This window comes from Apus apus, chromosome 13 (assembly GCF_020740795.1).
Source record: "Apus apus isolate bApuApu2 chromosome 13, bApuApu2.pri.cur, whole genome shotgun sequence".
Taxonomy (NCBI): Eukaryota; Metazoa; Chordata; class Aves; order Apodiformes; family Apodidae; genus Apus; species Apus apus.
The window spans coordinates 14,517,089-14,539,357 of record NC_067294.1 but is presented as its reverse complement, the minus strand read 5'-3'; the positions used below and the strand labels follow the sequence as shown (position 1 = coordinate 14,539,357).

At 40.1% G+C, this 22,269-nt stretch overlaps 1 protein-coding gene across 2 annotated transcripts in view; it reads right to left on the bottom strand.

Moving 5' to 3' along the window:
* TENM2 (teneurin transmembrane protein 2) overlaps nt 1-22,269 on the bottom strand; it is a 600,962-nt gene that overhangs the window by 17,749 nt on the left and 560,944 nt on the right. The window contains exons 18-26 of one of the 2 annotated variants that reach the window (XM_051631239.1): nt 18,559-18,678; nt 16,835-17,096; nt 15,905-16,172; nt 14,659-14,802; nt 12,870-13,119; nt 9,923-9,943; nt 5,831-6,063; nt 4,217-4,371; nt 2,848-3,722 (exon numbers count right to left, since the gene is read on the bottom strand). In XM_051631239.1, the coding sequence (XP_051487199.1) occupies nt 2,848-3,722; nt 4,217-4,371; nt 5,831-6,063; nt 9,923-9,943; nt 12,870-13,119; nt 14,659-14,802; nt 15,905-16,172; nt 16,835-17,096; nt 18,559-18,678 (2,328 nt within the window). The remainder of the gene's footprint in view (nt 1-2,847; nt 3,723-4,216; nt 4,372-5,830; nt 6,064-9,922; nt 9,944-12,869; nt 13,120-14,658; nt 14,803-15,904; nt 16,173-16,834; nt 17,097-18,558; nt 18,679-22,269) is intronic. The other variant, XM_051631238.1, reaches the window with a different exon arrangement.

The window sequence follows — 22,269 nt, the reverse complement described above, 5'->3', positions numbered from 1 at the left end:
AGGCTAGACGAATCAGATCTGATCAGGCAATCTTTTTATCTTCAAATGAGGTGGGTTCTGGATACAGGAAAATTCCTGAGCTTTTGTTACTGACTTCATTTAGAGTAAGGCTTAATCCCAGGTTTCTTCTACTAATAAAAATACAAGGGGAGAGAGCCTTTTTGAACACCAGTATCTTAAAACCCCAGCATCTCTGTGTGCCCGCTGCTAGCCCACTACGATATTGCTAATGGTGACTGTGTCTGCCCGAGCAGACACAGGTTCCCAGGACAGCTCTGGGTACCACCTGCCACCAGTGCCCCAGGCAGACAGGAAAGCTGTGGGCTGCTTCTGCCTGCAGCCCAGAGATGGGGGCCTGACCCCCCGTGGCTCTCAGCTGGCACTGCCACCAAACCCACCCATAGCTTGACTGTCTGACACAGCTACCAACACCCCACCTGTGCATCCCTTCAGCAGGCTTGTGACAAGGCACTGAAGGCTGCTCTTCCATGTCCAGTACTATGGCACCTCGGTATCTTGTGCAATTTTTATTGCCGGTATTTGGGTCTTTGAGGCTTAAGCTGTGCACTGCCTGCAGCGTGCAGGTGGGAACAGGTGGAAGCAGGTGGGACAGTGCCCTACACATTGCTGCAGAAAGGAGGAACAGCAGCTTCTGGCTTGACATAGAGCAGGACAAGCTGCAGATCCACGTACATTTACATATATCCCTGTTTTCTCTCCCTTATAAAAACTAAGTTCATTCCAGAAGCTTAGGATGCTCCCAAGACCAAGTGGGACACCACTGAGGGCCACTTCAAAGATCTCTGCTTCATGCCCAAATCGAGCTTACATTACCCCACCTGAGCCTTCTGGTACCTGTTGTATTATTGAAGAGCCTTTCCTGTTCCTACTGCAAATGAACTGCATCCAGCTAGGCATGCACTATATATATATATAAAATGTACATACATAGTTTCTGTGTGCATTTCTCTGCATATACACATCACACCTAGAGAGACTGCACAACTTTAAATCTGTGAGCACCTCCAGGGTACAGTTTCAGATAAAGGAATATACCCAATAAGACAGCACAGCACTTCAGTGTCTGCTTGATGTAAATGCACTGAAATAAATATTTCATAAGAACTTCAGTTCAAGTAGTATTTAACTACTTAAAAGACATTTGTTCTTTTCCAGTTCTGCTGCCATAGTAACAATTTTGGGTATTTATGATCTCTGTAGGAATGTATGAGTGTGATGGCACAGAAGACTATTTTGCTGTCCTTATAAATTCTCTTTGGCTAAGTTTCATTTCATCCTCAACTGATATTAACTTATAGCTACCAAAATAATTTGCATACTGGTATTTTGAGAAATAAATAGTTTATTTGGCTTCTGATCTGAAATTTGAGCTAGCTATTGAGGAAACACCACCAACAACAATAAGCCTACCTAGGAAGGGCATCCACATCTCAGCAATAATGTGAGATTTTACCACCTGCTACGACAGTGAGCTTTAACTTCATCTTGTAATCAGCAGGTAATACCTTCATGCGTTCACGTAACTGAATTAATTTTGTAACTAATGTGTGAAAACGGAATACTCTTTGCAAAACACTAAGGAGAAAAAAACCTCTACATCTATGCACTGGATAAAAAAATCGCAGTGGCTCAAGTTCCAAGGCCACATTAGAAAGGGCCACCAGAGGGCACTGCTTTCCTTTCTACGGAAAAAACCGAAACGGTGGACATAATACTGATGTGCAATGCTGATTTAGATGGACTTAGAGCAGATTGAACACCCTTAATTTTATTCCTGCATTACTTATGTTTTCTCTGAAAAAGAAAGTTGTGACCAAGGTGAATTAAAGAACTAAAATAGGTGTGTATCGTTGCTAGCTTGTAACTTGAGAAGTAAGCTTAAAATTGGAAATGAAATATAAAGCCCTATTCATACTTTCTACACACTAATTTGAGAAATGATATTCAGTAATCACTAATTAATTATTTCAAACAAAATATATGGCATCAGACTTGCCATACTTAAAAGTTAGATATATTTTCAATATGTCATTTAGCTTCTACTTTTAATTTTTTTTAATCAATAAATGGTAATTAGACTATGAAGAATAGGAGAAGTATTAATAAAAATTTGACTACTTTTCTAGATTTTAAATATACTTTTGAACTCCATCTCTGATGAATTTAATTTAAAAAGGAAGTTCTGTCTTTTTAATGTATAAGCTTGAGCATGAACACCGGTGTGCTTCTGGGTTATCTACAAATTATGGAAGTTACACCAGGGGTCTGACAGATAGCTGGGGATCTAATTTCCTCACTTGTGTCCAGAATGAACAATCAGTGAAGTTAATCAACATTTTAACAACCATGAGTAATATATGAGTCTGAACAGAAAGATACATAATTTGAGTTCCAAAGGAAACTGCAGCGTTAGGGTTCCTAGAGAGAGGGAGCTCAGTAGGAGCCATAGATGGGGGGGCTGGTCTGGATGTGAGCTATCTGCTGCCTTGCTGATGACTGAGAGCCAGGGCCCAAGTGCAGGAAATCAAACATGGGTTTCTGAATGTGGCACACAGTCCTTGGTGCTGGAGGGGGGTGAGCTTCCCCACTGGCCTCACACTGCAGGCAGGAATTCAGGTGGTTCGATACCCACCCAAAGGACCCGCCAAAATGGATGATATCAAGAAGCCACTTAATCATTTCCAGTATCACACTAGAGTGAGATATAACGGCCTGATTCAGCATCAGTGGAAAGCCTAGAATAAATTTCAGTAGGATCAGTTCAGGGCCTACTCACTACCATCGGAAAAATAAAGGTACGCTTAATATATCCAAAAACATTCTTACTCATAAAATGTTGTCCATCCTGTTTCATCACTCTTCGTTGCTAAGAGACCACTGTTTCCGTTATATGTCATTAATCCGAGCTCCAGGGTCTGTGTTGAGACTAGCTTGAGTCCACCATTAGTGCCAACAGCCAGCGTGACAATCTGATTATCCGGCATCAGTAAGTGGCGGGGCATCCCACTGGCATCCCGACGGACCTTCAAGGAGTTGCCACTGTTGTCCATCACCTCCGTGACATCGTTATCGCTGCTATAGGTGAAATTGTACAAGTACTCCCCGGTAACGAGGCTGAGAGTGTACTGGTGAATCCCATCAGCATTGAAGACATACAGCTCCTGTTCTCCTGGAGATGCAGCTTCATATTGGTTAAAAGAATTAAGAATGGGCCTGTTTTTACTGACAGCCCTAATGCGGATGTTTCCGAGATCAGCTATGTAGATGGTACCATCTGGGGCCACAGCTAAGGAAGATGGTGAATTTAAGATGGCATCAGTGGCATACCCATCATCCCCAGAATAGCAATTACAGTTGACATCATTTTTGCAATCACAGTCTGAAGCTGCCCCTGCAAGAAGGCATATTTCTCCATTGGTAGTTACCTGGCGTAGCCGATTAATTTTTTTTTCATCTGTCTCACTGATGTAAAGAACTCCTGTGTGTGAGATGGCAATGGCACTGGCTGATTCAAGTGCAGAATGAATAGCCAGTTTGCTAAGAGAGTAGTCTATACCAGGAACCTGGCAGTGCATGGGGCGTCCAGCAATAATGCTAACTTGATGGTTTTCTGTGATCCGTAAAATAACATTGTTCTCTAGGACATAAAGTGAGTTGTCCATGGGATTGACAGCGAGATCAGTAGGCCACTCCAGCCGTACCTATGAGTTGCACAAATTATTACTGTAAAACTCATAACTGAAAAGTACACTTCTAGTGTTTAAAATTCCACGTGTAACAACAGCAAATTAGTGAGGGGTTTATCAGCGTAAATCATGAAACCAAGTCATGAACCGCAACTATTTCAAACAATGATTTTGTTTTTCAGAAATATTTAAGCTACGTGCAGTGGTAACTTTGGCTAATTGTGTTTCTGTGCAAAGAATGAATGCTACATTGTGGAAGCTCTACAGTAATTACAGAAAAACAGGCAATTAAGACAAGAACTCCCATTATCTCAACCTTATTTCTCTATAGTTGCATAAATAACCTTTGTTAGCCACAGTAAAAGGATGGTTCACTCATTTCAGCAATGAATCAAATATGCTATCATCTTGTGCTGCATAATGTATTTCTTAAGTGGCCAGGCAGTCATCCAAAATAGATGCCCATCTCTTCTAAGGCAGAGAAGAAAATAAATGCAGTGAGAGTCTACCTGGGTGACATCCATGCTGGAATCACAGCTGAGAGGTCGGACGGCAGTTAGGTCGTTGGAGCCCAGCAGGGTTGATATAATTCCGTTCTGATCCACTTTTCTAATCATAGTGGCATCAACAAAATACATGAGTCCATACTTATCCACTGCAATTCCTGCAAATACAGAAACCAGGCATCAGGGAAGCAGTGATGCTCCTAGCTTCGAGGCAGGCTTCAACTTATTAACAAGCTTACAAGATGGTGATGTTTGTTCACTTCCCCTGTTCTTTCCTTCCTTCCAACCTTAGCACAGGTCCTGAACCCTCCAAGTACCTGTAGTTCTGCTGAATAAATGGCATCAATCAGGTGTACCTTTGGGGCTTCAAAGAAAAGAAAACCACAGAAATCCCCAAAACATGCTGAAAATTCAAACTCTGTATGAAATATTACATACACTAAATTAAAAAAAAAAATCTCCTAAATTTTAATCTCAGAAATTTGAGGTGGTGCTTTCTTCATCTGAAGGATCTAATGAGGATGAGGAATTTTTGTAAATCTTTAAAAATTGCTTAAAAATTTAGGAGGAAATTATATTTTTTAGCTCTTTGACCTGAGAAGAACATCTGGTGTTTCCAGATGAAGACACAGGGGTTTCCAGCCTAGAAAAAAAAAAAGGAAAGGTTCATTGCTTGTCACACTGGGAGTCCTTGGAGAGGAAAGGCAGAGAATGAAAGGGTGCTGCCTTCGTGGAACAGAAGGATGTCACTGCCTGTTGAGAAGGAGGGCAGGCTTTTTCTTACTTGCCTTTCCTGCTTTGATTTGGCATGCTGCCTTCTCCGTTTCTTGGGCTGAAAATAAAATACTGATCTAAAAATTTTGTCTTCAAATGGTTGCAGTGCTCATCCTATTGAGCGCTGAGAGAAGGTACAGCTTTATCTTCTTAACTTCTATGTAGAGGCTTAACTTAAAATGTGCAAGCAGCTTTGCCCTGTTAATATACTGTCTGTATTAACTGACACTATTACCTACACAAAGAAACAGGAACTTTCATTTTTACTCACTTTAATGATCAACTAGTCATTGTCAATCATTGAAATAAAACCCAAAGTTGTTTCAACGAGCTGGCACTACACCAAATTAATTAATCCTTACAGTTAAGGTGGAAACAATTGGGGGGGGGAAATCTTTAAAAGAAACATCCCCAAATCTCTACATAATCTTGAAAAATTTCTGTTAAAAATAAGGAACTGGAAATGGCAAAAACCCTTTTATTTTTCCTCCATCTCTGAAGAACAAGAGGATACATAGAATAGAAACTCAGAACAAAGCCACAGCAGGCAGTTTTCCTCCCCAAAGACTATCTCAAAGTGTAATTTGTTTCCCAGTTTACATGCCTGCTCCTTGGAGTGAGTGGTACCCTGCTAATTTGTGTTCTGTTCTCCTTTGCAGCATTCAGTGTTCGGGTAATAAAGTTTGCTTTAACTAAACAAAGCACGAACACTTGCCAATCCACAGTAATTAAAGCCCAGAATAAAAATTACCGAGCAAGGAGTGATTTAATTGCCAGATAATTATTTCCACATCCAGCCTAGCCTCACACAGTCACTTTCTCCAGCTTCTTTTCCTACTTTACCTCGAGGGCTCATCAGAGTTGCGTCCACTGCCTTCCCTCCATCCCCACATCTGGCTTCATCAAAGGGCAGGCATTGCTCTCCAGTCCCTGCTACCACTTCCGAGTTACCAGCCAGGTCTTTGGTGCCAGTGAGGGACTTGACTTTGTAAATCCGTCGGCTGTTGGTGTCCGATACGTACAGTGAGCCTGAAACAGGGTCCACGGCCAGATAGTATTTATGAGCGGGATTGTTGCTTTAGAGAAAAAGAAAGCATAGAACAGAAACAGCTGAGCAGTCTAGAAACTTCACTGGCTTTCAGAGCTCAGATACTCATCGGACACAGAGAGATATGGAAAGAAAGTCTGACACCTTCATAGAGAGGTGGGGTCTGAAGGACTTCCATCTGAGGACCTAACTTGATTAGAGCCTGGTCAGTGGTTCAGAAGGACTGTCATTTTCAATTTCATTTATCCTGCTGCACCAAACCTAGCACAGCAGAGCCCAATAAGCCGATGCTGTGCAGCAGACTTTCCTCTTGATCTCTTTAGCCCTCTAGATCTGCTCCAGGTCAATTCTCTTTCGTTTATCTTTCTGCCTGTTGCTCCCCCTCCTTGCCACCTTTTTAAACTTCCCTTGAAAGCAGAACTCATAGGAGCAAGATCAAAGAATCAGCTTCTGAGTTACTTGTATCACGCCAAAAGATTGGTGAGGTCTTGCCTAAAAGGGAGGCAGAGGTATAACAAATTTATTCCTAAAGCACATTTGCTCTCATTCATTCTTATCAAGAATCTCATTTATGGCAGATGAAGTTGGTTACATAATTAAAACCAGGGACCCCAAGTGTCTGACTTTAACTCCAAACCTCCTGTTATTGGAAAACTGGTCCTCAGTTTGTGATTAGAATGGGTGCTCATATGGAAAGCTATTTCTCTTCTGAAATACTTTTTTTTTTTTTTTTTTGACAGCTCATCACATTTTGAAACTACTTTAGCAAATCATCTGCAAACTGAAAAATGTCAATCTTTGCGATATATATACACATTGACACACACAGAACTGCAGTGCAGAAATATTTTCAAAATCTTGCCTGGCTAGTTTAACTCATTTTAGTTGGACTTTAAGCATGACGTGAATTTTCAAGCCTTTGGAGCCTGTGGGTGAGCATAAATAAGGTCAATGGTGGTTTCAAAGCATAGCAGACAAATGAAGAGAGAAAGAAAAAAAATGAAGGTTTCTTACCAGTAACCAGAGAAAGTTGCCTCCAAATATCCACACTCCTAGTTTCATGTGGCAAAAGTGCCCATATCCAAGAGTGAGGATACACAGAGGTAAGTTATGATAGACATAAGCCATTTCTCAATCAGACTTGCTGAAACTGTAAGGCCACTTTCAGCAGATGGATTATCAGCCCCACAGAGACCACTGTGTTCATGTGGTCAGGACCAGGTTTGGAGGAATGAGGAGGCCTAAAAATACTGCTTTCTACAGTTATCTTCCTATATGCCAGTCTTTGACATGCCAAGAATTTAGGTCAATACCAGTTTGTTCTAAAGTAGTAGAAAGCAGAAAGGAGACTGGTTTGATCAAAATTCTGTAGGCAGAGGTAATGCCATCTGCTGAAGTCTAGGACTGTAGAAATTAGAGATGAAAAAATACAATAAACAAAAAATACTTGGCAGGTTTATTTCATGCATGGATCTCAAAGTACTTGAAAAAGATGGGTATTACACCCATTTTACAGAGGAGGAAACTGAGGCACAGAGAGGTTAAGTGGTGTTGACAAAGTTATGCAGGGAGACTAGTGACATGCTTTAGATTAGAGCTCAATCTCTTTATTTCCCAAGCTCCTCTCCTTATCTGCAGCAGACTGCATCTCTTCACTAGACCCTTATCACATTCCTTCTCATCCCTGCAAAGCAAAGCTCAGTCTTCCTTGCCGCATAGAAAAATATTTCTTTCCACTTACAAGATTTCTCCCATCTCTCCAGTATCTGAGCCACACAAACACTAGCACATTTGTCATTGTCCTGAAATTCTGCTGTCTTCTTCCAACATGCTTTCCCCTTACCCTGACGAGCAACCTTTGCTGTGGCACTGGTGCTGTGCCATACTTCACAAGTACGCCCAGACTCAGCTCCAGGCTTTGCAACAGCAGCAGAGCAGCCAACAGCCGTGTGCTGCAGCTGCCCCTCACCCAGTCCTTGCAAAACGTGAGGCACCCATGCCTTGGCCTGCCTGGGAGACCTGGGACAGGTAGGAACTGGAGCTGGTTGCTGGCATTGCTGCTTGCTGCTGAGGCACAGCCTGCCTTGGTCTCAGTGGCAGGAGCTGCTCCCCTGCCTGCCCCGCACAGTGCCCGCTCAGCTAGACTGGGAGCGTCTCTTGGCTTTTAGGACACCATTTTGCCAGTCTGTGCCTACCTTCCTGAGTGAGTACTCCCCTGCTTCCCTTCTGCTCACAGCTAGCCTCCCACTGTCACCAGGATGGGGTAAGCTCTGAGTCAGGGTAAGAGCAATGACAGAACATGGGCTTATTTCCCTCTCCTGGTCTGCAGTCACTGGTGTGTCCATGCAGCTCAACCTGCAGCCTTTCTCCACTGGACTCTCCCTCAGGGCAGTTTTGCCAGGAAGTCACTCAGGAACTTTTGTTCCACATCAGGGAGCAACCCACTGGAGCTGCTGACCTGTTGAATACCCCTTTGCTCTTTCCTGACCTTGGGAAGGGCACAGATAGTGGAAGACCCTCCGCATAAAATATGTGAGGGACTGGTGAGAGGCCATGTGCACTCATCTTGTCCCCAGAGAAACTACTAGATTATTAAACAGGGATGCATTTTATACATTAGTAAGTATTTCTCAATCTGGCATCAGAGCAATTAAGGACCTCTGCCTCTCTTCTCTCCATGCCACTGTAATCTTTTATTCTAACTCAGGGAAGCCAATAGTGTTTCTGCCTCTAGTCCTCCCTTGTGAATGCAGCAGTTGCCACCACGGGCAGCCTGACTCTGGTGTGTGAGGGAACCTGGTGCCTGACAGCAAGGGCAGGCAGGATCAGCTTGTTCTCCCCATTCTTCTCATATGTGCATCAAATTCACAAGAGCGCAACAATCGCCTTCATTAAATTTAACAAAAAATAGGAGCTGCCCAGAGCAAATCTCTAAACACCTGAAATATTAACTAAGCTTATACTTGCAAATGAGGAGCCTCCGGCATCACCAATAGTCATTAGCAAATTGTGAATGTATTAATCCAGATAAGGACATTTAGTGGAGTTATACTTGCTATACCAAAATACCTTGTAAAGGGGAAATTATACTGTTTAGTTCAGACATCTTTTGCATCTCACTTGTATTACAGAAATGGAAAGTATGGTTTTAAAATAGTGATGCACAGGACACTATGAAGTAGTTTACAGTAGTTCTTGCTCTTGATATTCTCCAGGGTGAACATCCTTCCTGTTCCAGGTGTGGCTTGGAAGAAGGTACAAGTATTTCCTACATTGCTGCCATCCAAAAGGCCTCGTGCTCAGGTAAGACAAAGAAAAAAATCTTTCCTCCTAACATCTTGAAAAGTTACGCCTCCCTCATGAATCTTACAGTGACTGAATCTAGTGGTTGGATACAACCACCCACACAGGTTGACTGACTGTTAAATGTATTTGATGAAAGAAAATAGAAACTAAATTATGAAAAAGGACAGAGAGTTCAGGAAATCATTAATGACCAGAAAATGAGGTTTTGACCTATTTGCATTATTAGTGCTTTTGTGAATCTTTCTGGCATTTATAAAACTGCTCTTGTAGTTTACCTGAACCATTTAGACCAATTATAGACAGCAGGGAAAAGTGTTTATCTAGAAGTTAGCTTGAGGTTCATTATACTTGCATTCTACTAGAAATTTCTAATTACTGTCAGAACTTATTTGGTTGCTTTTTGACTGCATTTCATAATTGCTAAAGCTTATCATATTCATAACACACAATTAGCACATAAAAGTGTTTCTATATATGGTACATGAATAACATAACATTACACAAGAAGCACAACACAAAAAGCAAACACAATGAAGCAAACAAACCATATCAAATTATATGGGAAAGAGCTCGTGTCTTACCTATGTTTAAACTCTTTATTTCTTTATAGAAAGGGAACAGAGGAAAAAAAGAACAAACAGTTAGCTGAAGAATAGATGGTAAAGCAAACATAGTATTTGTTTTATTTTACAAAAGGACACAGGAGAAGATATCTCTTTTCAGCACTAGCCTTAGTTTGGTTTATGGACAAAGAGCAACTGGAGTGACAGGGTTGCAAGCTAGTTACCTGGTAGGATAACTTTGCCCCCCCACCACCCCACCTCCATATAATTTACAGGAAACTTGCTGAACCATTGAAAGAGTCTTCACATGGAAATATATGTGGCTGTGGGCTAGGAGAGAGAAAAACCTATTTCTGCATACAGAACTGGGAAAGAGGAAGCACTGGGCTTAGGATATTCTGTGCCAGTTGGATGCAGCCTCTTTAATCAAAATAGTTTTCCAATAGGCTATTTCTAAACAAATTTCTACTACACAGTTTATTTTTCCTCTCCTCTCAATCTTTAAAATAATTGCTTAAAGCAAGTTTGGTGCTACTTGGTATCTATTTAAGCCCATCAAAGCAAACCTTAAGGTAAAAAAAAAACACCTTTAAGTGAGCAGTAAGATACTGTACAATGGGTGATATATAGAATTAATTGATCCCTAGTTTACTATCTAGACACAAAGTGAAAGAAAACGTGTCCTCAACTTCCCCAGGAGTAAATTAATACATTCTCCACACCACAGTGCTTCACTGTGGTTGTGTCTTTTTCCATTTTGGAATACTCACTGATTGAAACAAGGAGGTGCATGACTCCTGAGCTGCAGCACTAATGCACAGCCCCAAACTTGCAATACTAATGTTTGGTGGGACGTGAACATTCTTGAGTTAAAATTCCTATTAGCCACTCAGATCAGGCACCTTCATAAAGGACAGTGCAAAGCAAATATGCACACTGGGATATTCTGACGTAAAAAGTTACTCAAGACTTCTGTTGGCTTATGTAACACCAAAATTACACCCATTGTGAAAGCTGATAAATCTAGATACTTATCTATATATTTATAATACTTATGGACACACTATTTGCAACATTATTCAAGCTACTTGATACTAGTTGGACTCAGCTCTCCTTCATACTTAAATGGCTCAAATCTTCAAACTCTTACGCATGTAACTCATACAGATTTTAAGAAGACCACTGAATCACCATTAATTCTATAGATGATGTTTGCTGGAAGGAACCTTAATTCCCTTTAGAGGAACAGGGGGCAAAAGACATCACTGCAACTCCTAAACATCTGTGTTTCGAGACATTTGCAGCTGTGCTACAGCACTCAAAATACAGTAGCTTCATTGGTCATTGAAAATAGTTCTAGCAGAAACTAAAGAAACTACACTATGGAAAACAGAATTTCATGATGGAAAAGAGAAAGTGGACAAAAGGAGATTAAGAAGTCCATCTTCTGTTTCCTTACTGATGTCCTTTCCTGTTTTCCCCCACATATACTGAAAAGCCCAAATTTTCTCTTGCACAGAGAGAAAGTAAAGGACTCTGACTGACGCAGTTGTAAACCTGGAGACATTTTTAAATATCAGGTGTGGTAGGAAACTTTGTCACGGGTTGATGTGAGGAAGTGAAGAGCATATAGATACCCTCTATTAAATATTCTAATTAGAAAATGTTTCTCTTCACCTATAAAGCTGTAGTCCTATATATTGGAAAGCTAGTCAAAACTGAACAAATTAGAAAAAAAAAAAAAGTATATTCTATATAATGCAGAGTCATAGTGTATATATAGATATAAGTATAGCCGGTCACACATGCACACCAGCTACCTTCTGTGGTTTTTACTGAGCTGCTCACAGAAAGCATTGGATAATCTAGGAATTTTTTCTTTTAAAGATAATGAGGCAGCCTGACGGTGTATGAGGTAGGTGTCAGAGAACAATTTCAGAGTAGAACTGGTCTTAATCAGATCTCTTTTCTCTTATATATATATCAGAATTCACAACAGTGACATCAACAGAATGACATGAATGGAAGAGTGGTGTAAAATAGAGCTAGGCCTCCTATTCTCTAACAGTCCAATCACTTTGCACTTTTCCCCACTAATTAAAAACTACAAATACAGTAGAAGTAGAGGAATTGGTTATTTGCCATATAATTTAAAAAAGGCTAATGTACATTCACTCAATGTACTTTGCAGCTGTTTCCAATTTACAAGAGCACTAATCCTGTTGCCTGAGTGGGCTGCAGAAGTATCAGAAGCCAGCCAATGCAAGCTGGTTTTCCTCACTTTTCTGCAAATATTCCATAGTACTGTAACTATCCAGTCCAGTTACAGTTTGAAGCAATAGCTCTTGTCTGTCCTAGAAGAATGAAAAAAAAGAGATGGAACAGAAATGGGTGAAGTGGTACACTCTACACTCACACTTTCCCTGTCGAGTGACCAAATCTTAATGCTGGGGGTGGGACAGGGAGCAGAGATACAATCTTTAAAAAGAGTTCTGATACCAATCTGAACTGCACTTGCCAACCTACAGAAAGAGACTTACGAGCAAGGGAAAGAAGTGGGGGATGGTGGGTCTCAAAATCAGTGATAGGAAAACCTTCCTTCTAACCTTGTAAGACTGTTACACCTTTGCTTGTCACTGTGGCTCAGTACCTAAGGGCAGTCAGCTGTGTAGTTTTCAAACAAAACTGAATTATGTATAGTACTGAGGGGAGATCGTATCAAATAATCACCAGCAGGACAGAAGAAGGTGGTTTTTATACAAGTTGGTTTGTACTCTTTAGTCCATCTTTACAGTCATTGCTCTGATAAGCTCTGGACTTCAAACTGTGCATTTCTGTGCCCCATTTCTCCACTGGAATTTAAATAGGTTGAAAGTGACAATGTTTCACAAAATTATAAAAAGTGATGGTAAAGGCTGATTTGAGCTCAGGCTACAGAAATGAAGTGCTAAGATTAACACCTTACCTCAGCTCCAATATACTAGTAACATTCCTGGATGGGAAGATACGCCGAATATAGTTAAAATCTCCAACAAAGAGACTTCCATCAATACCCACTGCCAGTGCTACAGGGGCCAAAAGTTTATTTCCTTCTGCCAGCCCGTTGCAGCTAGGACAGGATATGCTTCTGCGGCGCCCGTTCCCCATAATGCTGGTTATCACAGCTGGCTGCTGAGTTAGAAACTGATTTTCTCCATTGCCTTTGTGCAATATACCTAGTAACAGAGAGGAGAAGTGGTTATTATCATTGTTCATTGCAGAGGACTCCAGGTAGTTCTCTTTTCAACAGCTGCTATTAAGGACTGTACACTGAAATGACTACAGCACTTGGTTCTTCAATGGTGCAAAAGGAGTGGAAGGGCTCTGCAGTACTAAAAAAGAAAGGTCTAATGGAGTTTGTCTGTTCAAAATACACACAACCACAGACCCGAACCCAAACTCAAGCCCAGAGTCCTTTGGCATTCCTTATGAAAGAAACCGCTGCCATACAACTCTCTGGCCTGGCACAATGGTTTAGACTTAATAACTGGGAAGTGGGGAAGGCAAACAACAGAGGAGACATGTTCCTTATTTGTGTCCCTGGATCCTCTCACTCCAGTTTCCTATGCTACATCTGGTTTGGAATTTTGTGCCAACCTTACTGTTCTCTCTCTGCCTCTCAGTCTTTTCAACTTTTTTTCCATGGAAAATGAAAAATGCAGATGCCAGAGCAGACAATAGCACAGAAACTGAAAAGATTGGAGAAAGATTAAACTCCTAGAAGGGCTGCCAAGGATCAGTGATGAAAAGCAAGAGGGAAGCTAGTGGTAAGGATCTTCATTAGGCTTCAAAAAATGCCTTTGAGATAGGATTTCTTTTCACAGTATTTGTTCAAAGAGCAGACTGCTTCTCCAAGAAGGGAGTGGATCCTCTAACTGAGTGACTATTTTCAATGTATCCAAGACTGTAGAAATCTGGCCGGAAAATTTTTAGCCTCATGTTCTTTTGGAAATGCAGCCCTATGATTCTAACCTAAGTGGCTCCCTGCTGGTGACAGCAGTGAGTACCCTGCACTGTCCCAAAGGCTCTCTCAACAGAGCCTGAGCCACTGCACAGCACTTAAGGTGTGTGCAAAGAGCTTGGTCTTGCCTGTTGTGAACGCTCCTTTTGCTTTCCTGAGCTACAGTTTACAATTTGTTAATGTGGGGATCAGCAGGGAGGCTGCAGAAAACACTTCACAGGGACCAAATCAAAGTTATGTTAGCATTCATCTCCCTAAGAGTCTCTGGTAAAATATGGAGACCAGGAACATTCATCTTAGGATATGTACAGACAAAGAGAAGTGAGGAAAAAACAGATTATACAAGAAACAGACAAATGAGACTCAGTATCTTGTCACAGACTCATGCTCCTTTTAAGCTTTATCTCGTATTAGAGGGAAAAAGGTCGAACAAAAGGAACCAGGATGAGTGTGATTAGTACCAGAAAAACAGGGAAGGAAGACAGAAATACTCTATGGGGGAATGAATGAACAACTGAATAGAGGATAAATATTTGGAATGGCAGAAAGAAAAGCTGTGTAGAACAATTAAAAAATTGTTAGAATTGTACATTTTCTGACAACTGGAACATGTCCCATGTCTTACTAAGCTAAAGATTAAACAAAAGTAGTGAAGGAACTGCATTTTTTAAAAGTGTGAATATAATGCAAATAAAAAATATTCACAGATAAAACTCCATATAGCACAGAAAACATATGGACTTAACTAACTCACCACTCTTGACATTAAGCACATGATGTTTATCCAAAGACCATCCTCCTAAATTTGAAGGATCTAGTTCAAATCCTTGCAGCAGTGCCGTCCTCTTCTCCCATAAAATGAGACTGGGGCAAGTCTCATATTCAAAACCCACAGAAACTGAAATAAAATAAAATACAATTGAATATACTTGCTGAACAAACACTGAATTAATTGTCCAGAACACATTCAAATAATTCAGCATTCCAGGTCCTCAGCACCCTCAAGAAGATGAAGTGAACATATTAATCACTTTTATTGTACAAAATTTAATTCAGATCTTTGACTAGACACAAATTGCAAACTTCATTCACGTGTAGTTTGCAGGGATCTGATCACTTCTCTTTGACTCGCTGGCATCAGCAAGTGACTGGTTTGGTGAGAGGGGAGGGAGAAATATAATTTTAAAAATCTAATTATTCTATCAGATAACAGGAAAAGATAAAACTCTTACTTTGCTAGATGTTCACAGCCTTCATTTAGTGTGTTCATTTTATAGACCATATACTAAGCAGTGAAAAGTGTGTGTGCTTTTATGCACACGTGTAAGCATTACTCAGGAAAGCAATATCCTATGCAATAACGTAAGACAGAAAAGCTATATAGCAAAGATGATTTTAGAAAATATAGAATAGAAATATGTAAAAAATAAGTTTTCATTTCCACACTGGCACAGCCCTGATGCCCATTTTTAGCACTGCTGTATCGAAATTTTTCCGATTCTCAAACAAAAACTTAAAAATATTGCAATGATCACTCTTCTTCCCACCCACAAGAACCAACTGAAGTAAAATTATCCATAGAACTACAAGAGTGAACAGCATTAGAAAACCACCATTTTAATTTCAAATGCATTATGCCACAGGAGGCTATAACAGTGACATGCATGGAAATCTAAATGCACTGAGGAATGCCAGCCAATCCAGCAGGAGGTTCATTTGTTAACTGAAAGAAAAGTACAAAATAGTTACTAAGTTCATGTGGCCAGTTTTTCCCATTGCCTGGTCTAAACCTTCTAAGTCAGCTACCAGTCACGAATCTCAGGCATATTGTTGGAGTCTAGACCCCCTGAATGTGATCTTTAATGCATAAAAGAAACATAATAAAAAGATAAATTGTCTCAGGAAGACAATAACTGTTTAGTCTATATTTGCTGCTTCATAAGACATCTTTGTAGTTTTCTTACTAGGATTTACAGGTGTGATTTGGCAAGTGGACTTACCTACAGCATCTGATAACCCATAAACCTTCTGACCATATGCATCCGTTTTGTCCCAGATAAATGTATATGCCAAGTTGGGAGATGCCTGAAATGATTTTTGAAACAGATGCCCTTCCACTGCTACCATCAAATGAACTTTAATTAGATTCAGTGGCACAAGTGACTGAGTCATGGCAATCTTCAGTAAGGATTTGTATCCAGCAGTACGGGAACTCAGGTAGCTAAGCTTTATACTAGAGCCAGGAATCTCAATTTCTTCATGAAGAACCTGAATACAAAAAAGATAAAATATTTTACATTAGTGCTTTGTTATTATTTTTTTTTTAAATACTATCTCTTTACATATTCTTATGAACTTATGGCTTTCTACTGCTGGGAATGGTTATCCTCATATTAGTGCAGTGATGTAGCTCAGCTGATGCTTCTGGACAAATAGGTAGAAGTAGTTTTACTGCGAGTTCTATGGAAGTGGAACATAAGAACTACAGTCAAAGGAATCTGCAACTTCCACTACCAGTTAGTATAAAGACTAAGAGGATAAAGTAGTGAAACACCAGTATCAGTAGAGTTTTCCTTTGTTCTAAATGACAGAAGAAAACAGCTTGCATTTAGCAGCACACACCAAGCCTTTGCTAAATTCTCTTGAAACACCTAAGCTGTCAGCTGAAATACAGAGATATACTTGATGTATTGTATGATAATAAGAAGGTGCAAGGGAGTCAAAGATAAATGTGTCTGGGTGACACAAAGCTAGGATATCTCCTGCAGACCTCATTAGAAAACCTGGTATCTGTCAGAATGAATGGAGTTCTACAGAGGCATTTGCTAGAGCAATCCCAGGGGACAAACGGTGACTCTGTGTAAGAGCTCAGGTCTGCACTAGCACCTGACCACTGATTTCCATATCCTTTTCACTCCTGCTGTTCTTACTTGGGTTTCCGGTACAATGGGATTCCGGCCAGGAGCATCACTGAAGAAAGTTGAAAGTGGTGATGAAATAATGACTGGATCAGGACGGACAAAGCCACTTAGGTCACAGCTGGGGATGGAGTTCTCCTCTGTCTTCATCACAAGTGTGTCCATGGCATAGAAGCTATTCCATGGCAACCATACAGTCCGTTCTTGGCTCATAAATGGGGCCCGCTCAAAGTGCAAGGTTAGGGATGCTCCGCCGTTTGCAACCAAGTCAAACCTAGAAAAACATGGACTTTAGAAGCAACAAGACTGAATAATTCCAGCAATAACATGAATGGCTAATGAAACAGGTGTAGAGGTATAACTATAGCAAGAGGTATATATTAAGTGTCATGCTTCTAATGATCAGTAATGGGATGTGAACCTCGGCAACTAAACAACTGAAATCCACCCAGACAAGTCTTGTTCCTGTATATTAAAACATTCACATTAAATAAATAAGAAGTACCCAACAAATCAACCACTGCATTTATTATTACAAGTCACCTTTATACATAGAATCAGTAGAGAAGCCAAGTTCATACTGGGCTGGACACTGAATTATCCCTTTCTGAGAAGATGCTGTCCATCAGGCACAGAATGGGACACATGGCAGTAAGAGAACAGCAATGGAAAGTTTTGTTGTTTGTGTTCCACACATAAAAGAAGAATTCCTGTTCCCAGGACAACTGAGCTGTTGTTTTTCACAGACATTAGGTATTTACTCCCAACTCCCTATATAACCAGAGCAGTAATGTGGAGCTGCACAGGCATTTTGAAATCTGGCCTGAAGGAGTAAAATACTCCTAGGTTGTTCTGACAACACAAGCAGGTATCAGTTTCATGTAAACACTTGCAACGTAACAAATTAAACAATAATCTCAATAATCTATTCAGATCTAAATATCGTTCCGCTCACCATTTATAGTATTACACCACTGAAACCAACAACATTATACTTCTATTATCACAGAATATTATTCTGGGAATGAGGAAATTAAATACTCCCTATAGTTCTGTTGGTTCATATTAATTATTTCAATTCAATTGTTTGCACGCAAGATCAAGATAAAATGTCAAATGTTTGCAGGGCATGTGTCACAGATACACTGTTTTAGGTGCCACAGCCAGTAAACCAGATAAACCATGACACATTGATTTTTGTTTATCTGAATTTGTGTGCATTTCAAATCAGTTGATACAAGGGGGAAAAAAAGCACTTTTTTGCACAGCAGGAAATTGTCTAAATATATTCAATTAGAATATTTTGATTACATTCTACCCTGAAGAAACTCACAAGATAATAGATCTTCAAAAGGAAGTAGGGGCAGAATGGAACTTTTAACAAAATATACTGTTCTATAGTGACTACTTTTTTTTTTTTCCCTGCCTTGCATTTTAAAATAAAATATTTCTGGTCTCTGGTGGATATTACTGTAATCCACCAATGTTTTCATACATACAGAGCAATTTATTTTAAAGTTCTGATAATATGCTATTATTATCAGAACTCAGCCTTTTAATTTCTACTTGCATTTAGTATTCAAAATGCCACGTGAAAAAATGACTTTTGTGTTTACTGACTAGCTCTTTGGCCTGGGAGGAATGCAGCACGTGGTAGCACATGGTTCCATGAGGTCACACCATCTGTTAATCAGGAATGGTAGGACATAGGTGCTCAGTGAAGCAAGCAAACTCACGTGCCATCCTGACGAGTGATGGTATAGCCATACTTTGGATACTTGACAAATGACACATTGACCCCAACTAGAGGAGTTCCATCTGTAGTCACCACTTGGCCTCTTATAAGAGACACGAGACTGAAAAAGAAAGATAATTAAAGGTATTAGAGTTAGTTACAAAAGCAAAGTTACGTTGTTTATAAACTGAGTAGTGGAACACTTGTGCTTCATTTGCACAAAATCTATTTTACTCCAAAGCTTTTCGGAATCCTGAAGATACCCCAATATTGCCCAGCTCTCTCTAGATGCCAAAATCAAGAATATGCTTATCTATGCAGCGAGATCTGTGTGTACAGGAGTGGGTTCCTTCCTTGTCTAATGGGGCTTTGTCTCATTGTGTAACGAGGCTTTGCAGAGTAGAAAGCGACCTCACATTCTGCCAAGCCAGGACTGTGACCCTGTGGTCCCACTGATACAATGACTGGGTGCTTCTCAAAAACCTCCTGGCTACAATAGCATGTCTGTAGATGCTTAATACACTTTAAAATGTGGTGTAATGCCATCTCTCTCTTTTAGATAACCAATTTTCCAAATGAAGGCTCATGTTGCTTCTTCTTACTGAGTGACTGATGTTTGTACACTGCATTTGGTCCTGATCTGGACCCCATGCTTTTCTCTTTGTCAGCAGGAGAAAGGATTTGGTTTTAAGGCGAGCTTGACACACAGACAAAGAGTTTTCTTAGCTGACAGGTTAAGCGAAGTTGCTTAACCTAAAGGAGATGAAGACTGGTTGGTTATTCCTGTAAGAGACACAGTCTTTATTTCTTTGGAGAGTGCTTTGCTGCTGCCAAATGTAGAGTGGGCAGAAGCTGCTGCTGCCTGCCTGGCTGTGCTCTCAGCCTCCCGAGTGTCAGAAGCAGCAAGGCCCACTTCTCCCTGCTTGGATGCTCCCCAGCATGGCCAGTCTGGTCCTCCCCCTTTCCTCTCCCAGCTGGAGAGGAGGCTCCATCCTCTGGCTCCTTTCCCTTCCACCTTCCCTGAACCCTGAGAGAAGCAGATTGGCAAGTCAGGGAAGCTGCATGCTAAAAGGGAGTTGGAAAAGAAGCTCCTTGTAGCTGGTTCCCATTTCTTCCTTGGAAATGTTAAAAAAAGAAGGTGATCCTGGGAAACAGGGAGAGAGAGTTAAATCCTGCTGCAGTCCATAATTCTCAGGGATGGCAAAATTGCATTTTGCTGTTGTCCTAGGTGAAGAGATTTCTATTTCAGCACTAAGTGCTTCCAACTTGAGCCATCACCTCTCATCTGTAGCTATAGCAAGAGCCAGGAAACGCACAGCCCCGTTTCCCATGCGAGTGGTGCAGGCAGGATGGGAGCTGCCCCGGCTTCAGGACCTGGGTGGGCTCAGCACCCTCACACTACTGGGCAGTGCTGGACCTGCTCTGAGCTGTAGCACCAGGGGACTAAACTGCACCCTGTGCTGCTGAAAACTGACAAATGCAGTTGAATTCTGGGACAGCTGGGCACTCACATCATCCCTCTACCAGAGAACATCCGTTTTCATGAGACACATCAGGGATTGTTTTCAGGTCTTTTCTATTAACTCTGAGACCTTCAAAGTGCTGTGACATAAATATCTAGCTGTATAATATACTGGCTATTTAATAACTACTTCCTCATCTTTTTTATTCCAAACAAGGTGTAATATTCTTTTCAATATTACATAAAAAGAAAATAATTCATGAAAATGAGCCATTCCTGTTACTGTGCTTTTAGAAATGTCAAGTATTTCTTGACCCTCCAGGTCAAATTTTCATTTCTGAAATCAACGTTTTGTAACAGAACATGGAATTTAATAGAAATCAATACCTGTTGAGAAATATCTACTTGGGAATACATTGGACCAAGAGGATTGTTTTGGCATTATTCAGTTTGCTTGAATTATGTTACAAAACCACACAGCAACAGTTGTAGGGGGAACAGTGTGTTAAAGCAGAATTAGAAGAAAACATATAGTGTTCATTATTTGAGTTTTTCTACCATCAATTTCATTATTTCAGGCAATAATCTGAATAAAAACATTTTGGCCAATAACTTTTCTTTTTATTCTAAAATGCCAATGTATGTAACATAATGGATATTAATATTTGTAGCCAAATTCTGGATTTATAAGAATATGTTGAATACTAATCACACATGTAGGACAATGTTTTTTATGGCCATCTTTTAAAAGTGTAACTGAGAAACTGAAATGATGCATTAGGTCCTTCTTTTCTTTTTTAACATAGAATTTAATGGGAAAGCAGCTTTTTTCCTTTTTTCTGCAAACTGTTTCATCTTGTTTCTGCACAGAAATGATCACTATGAGATCTACATAATTTTGCAATCAAAACTTTTTCTGCAGCAGGGCAAGAAATAACTTCCTTTTCTTACACTAGTACTGGAAAAAATCATCACCACTGTTTTGTCCCCTTTTCCTTCTCTTCCAATGGAATGAGAGGTTGAGCTAAGAAAAGAAAGAGGCCATTATCTTCCATGATAACTACTTCTTCAGGCTATGGCAGCTTAAGTATATGTGAAATGGAGTCTAACCCTGTGGCACTTTTAAGAAGTCAAAAACCTTAGTTTTAAAACTTTCAGTTTGACACTATACATTTGACACATACAAAATTGGTACCAAAAATAACAGCCTAGCTGTAGAATTCTCAAAAATACCTTCACAACTTAGAGACTAAGGCCAATTTTAAAATGTCATTAATATGCCATTTGCAAAGACATTAAAATATGCGACATACTTGAGATGAATAAAAGAGAACTGAGGCTCCTGCCACCAGGAACCCTAGAAAACATATTGTTTAAAAAATCTAAAATTTCAAATGGGATTTTTTTAAAGGAACCTCAGAATTGAAGTGCTCAGCTAAGACCATTTTGAAGAGTCCAACCCATATCCATACGTACACAGCCTGAATGTTTCTAATATAAATTCTAATATTTCTTGGATGGCACATGAATAGCTGCATATCACTACAGTCATCTAGAAATTTGGACTGATAATCACCTGCCTTTATGAAATTCTTAAAGATCTAGGAATAAAGCATTGGATCGTATTAATAACCCAACTAAACACTACCAGATGATAGTGGAATAGATATTCAGGGACTACACTCATTTTCATTCTGGGTGGCTGAATGAGGCAACAGCTTAAGCACTGGGTAGCATAAAACATGTGTCAGGGAACTGCCTGCTCCTCTTCACTTGAGAAAATTTTGCTGACAAGGAAATTTAGTAATATATATAGAGCAGCATGTACCAACCAGCCCATGGACTATGTGCTTTCTTACACTGTAGCCTGTATTTCTTTTTAGACAAATTATTCAGCCTCATGAATCAGTAAGTTTCTCTCATCTTGTTTTCCTTTTCCTGAAATATTGCAGAAAATGGCAAGAATTCCCTCCTTTTATTTTTACAGAGCTTTTGAAAAAAAAAAATCACAACAAATTCAGATGAAAACAGAACCATTTTCTTCCATTTTTCTAAACAACTCTATGTGTGTATCCATAGAGTATTTTCTAGAATAGAATAAAGCCTGTATTATATAGAGTAGGATCCAACGGGGCTTTTCTGATAGAATATGGAATGAATGCAATGGAAACCTGCCTGGTGTGTCCAGAAACATTCTGATCCTCATTTTACACACATATATTTAGTGACTTGCTCCACCTGGTAAGCCTG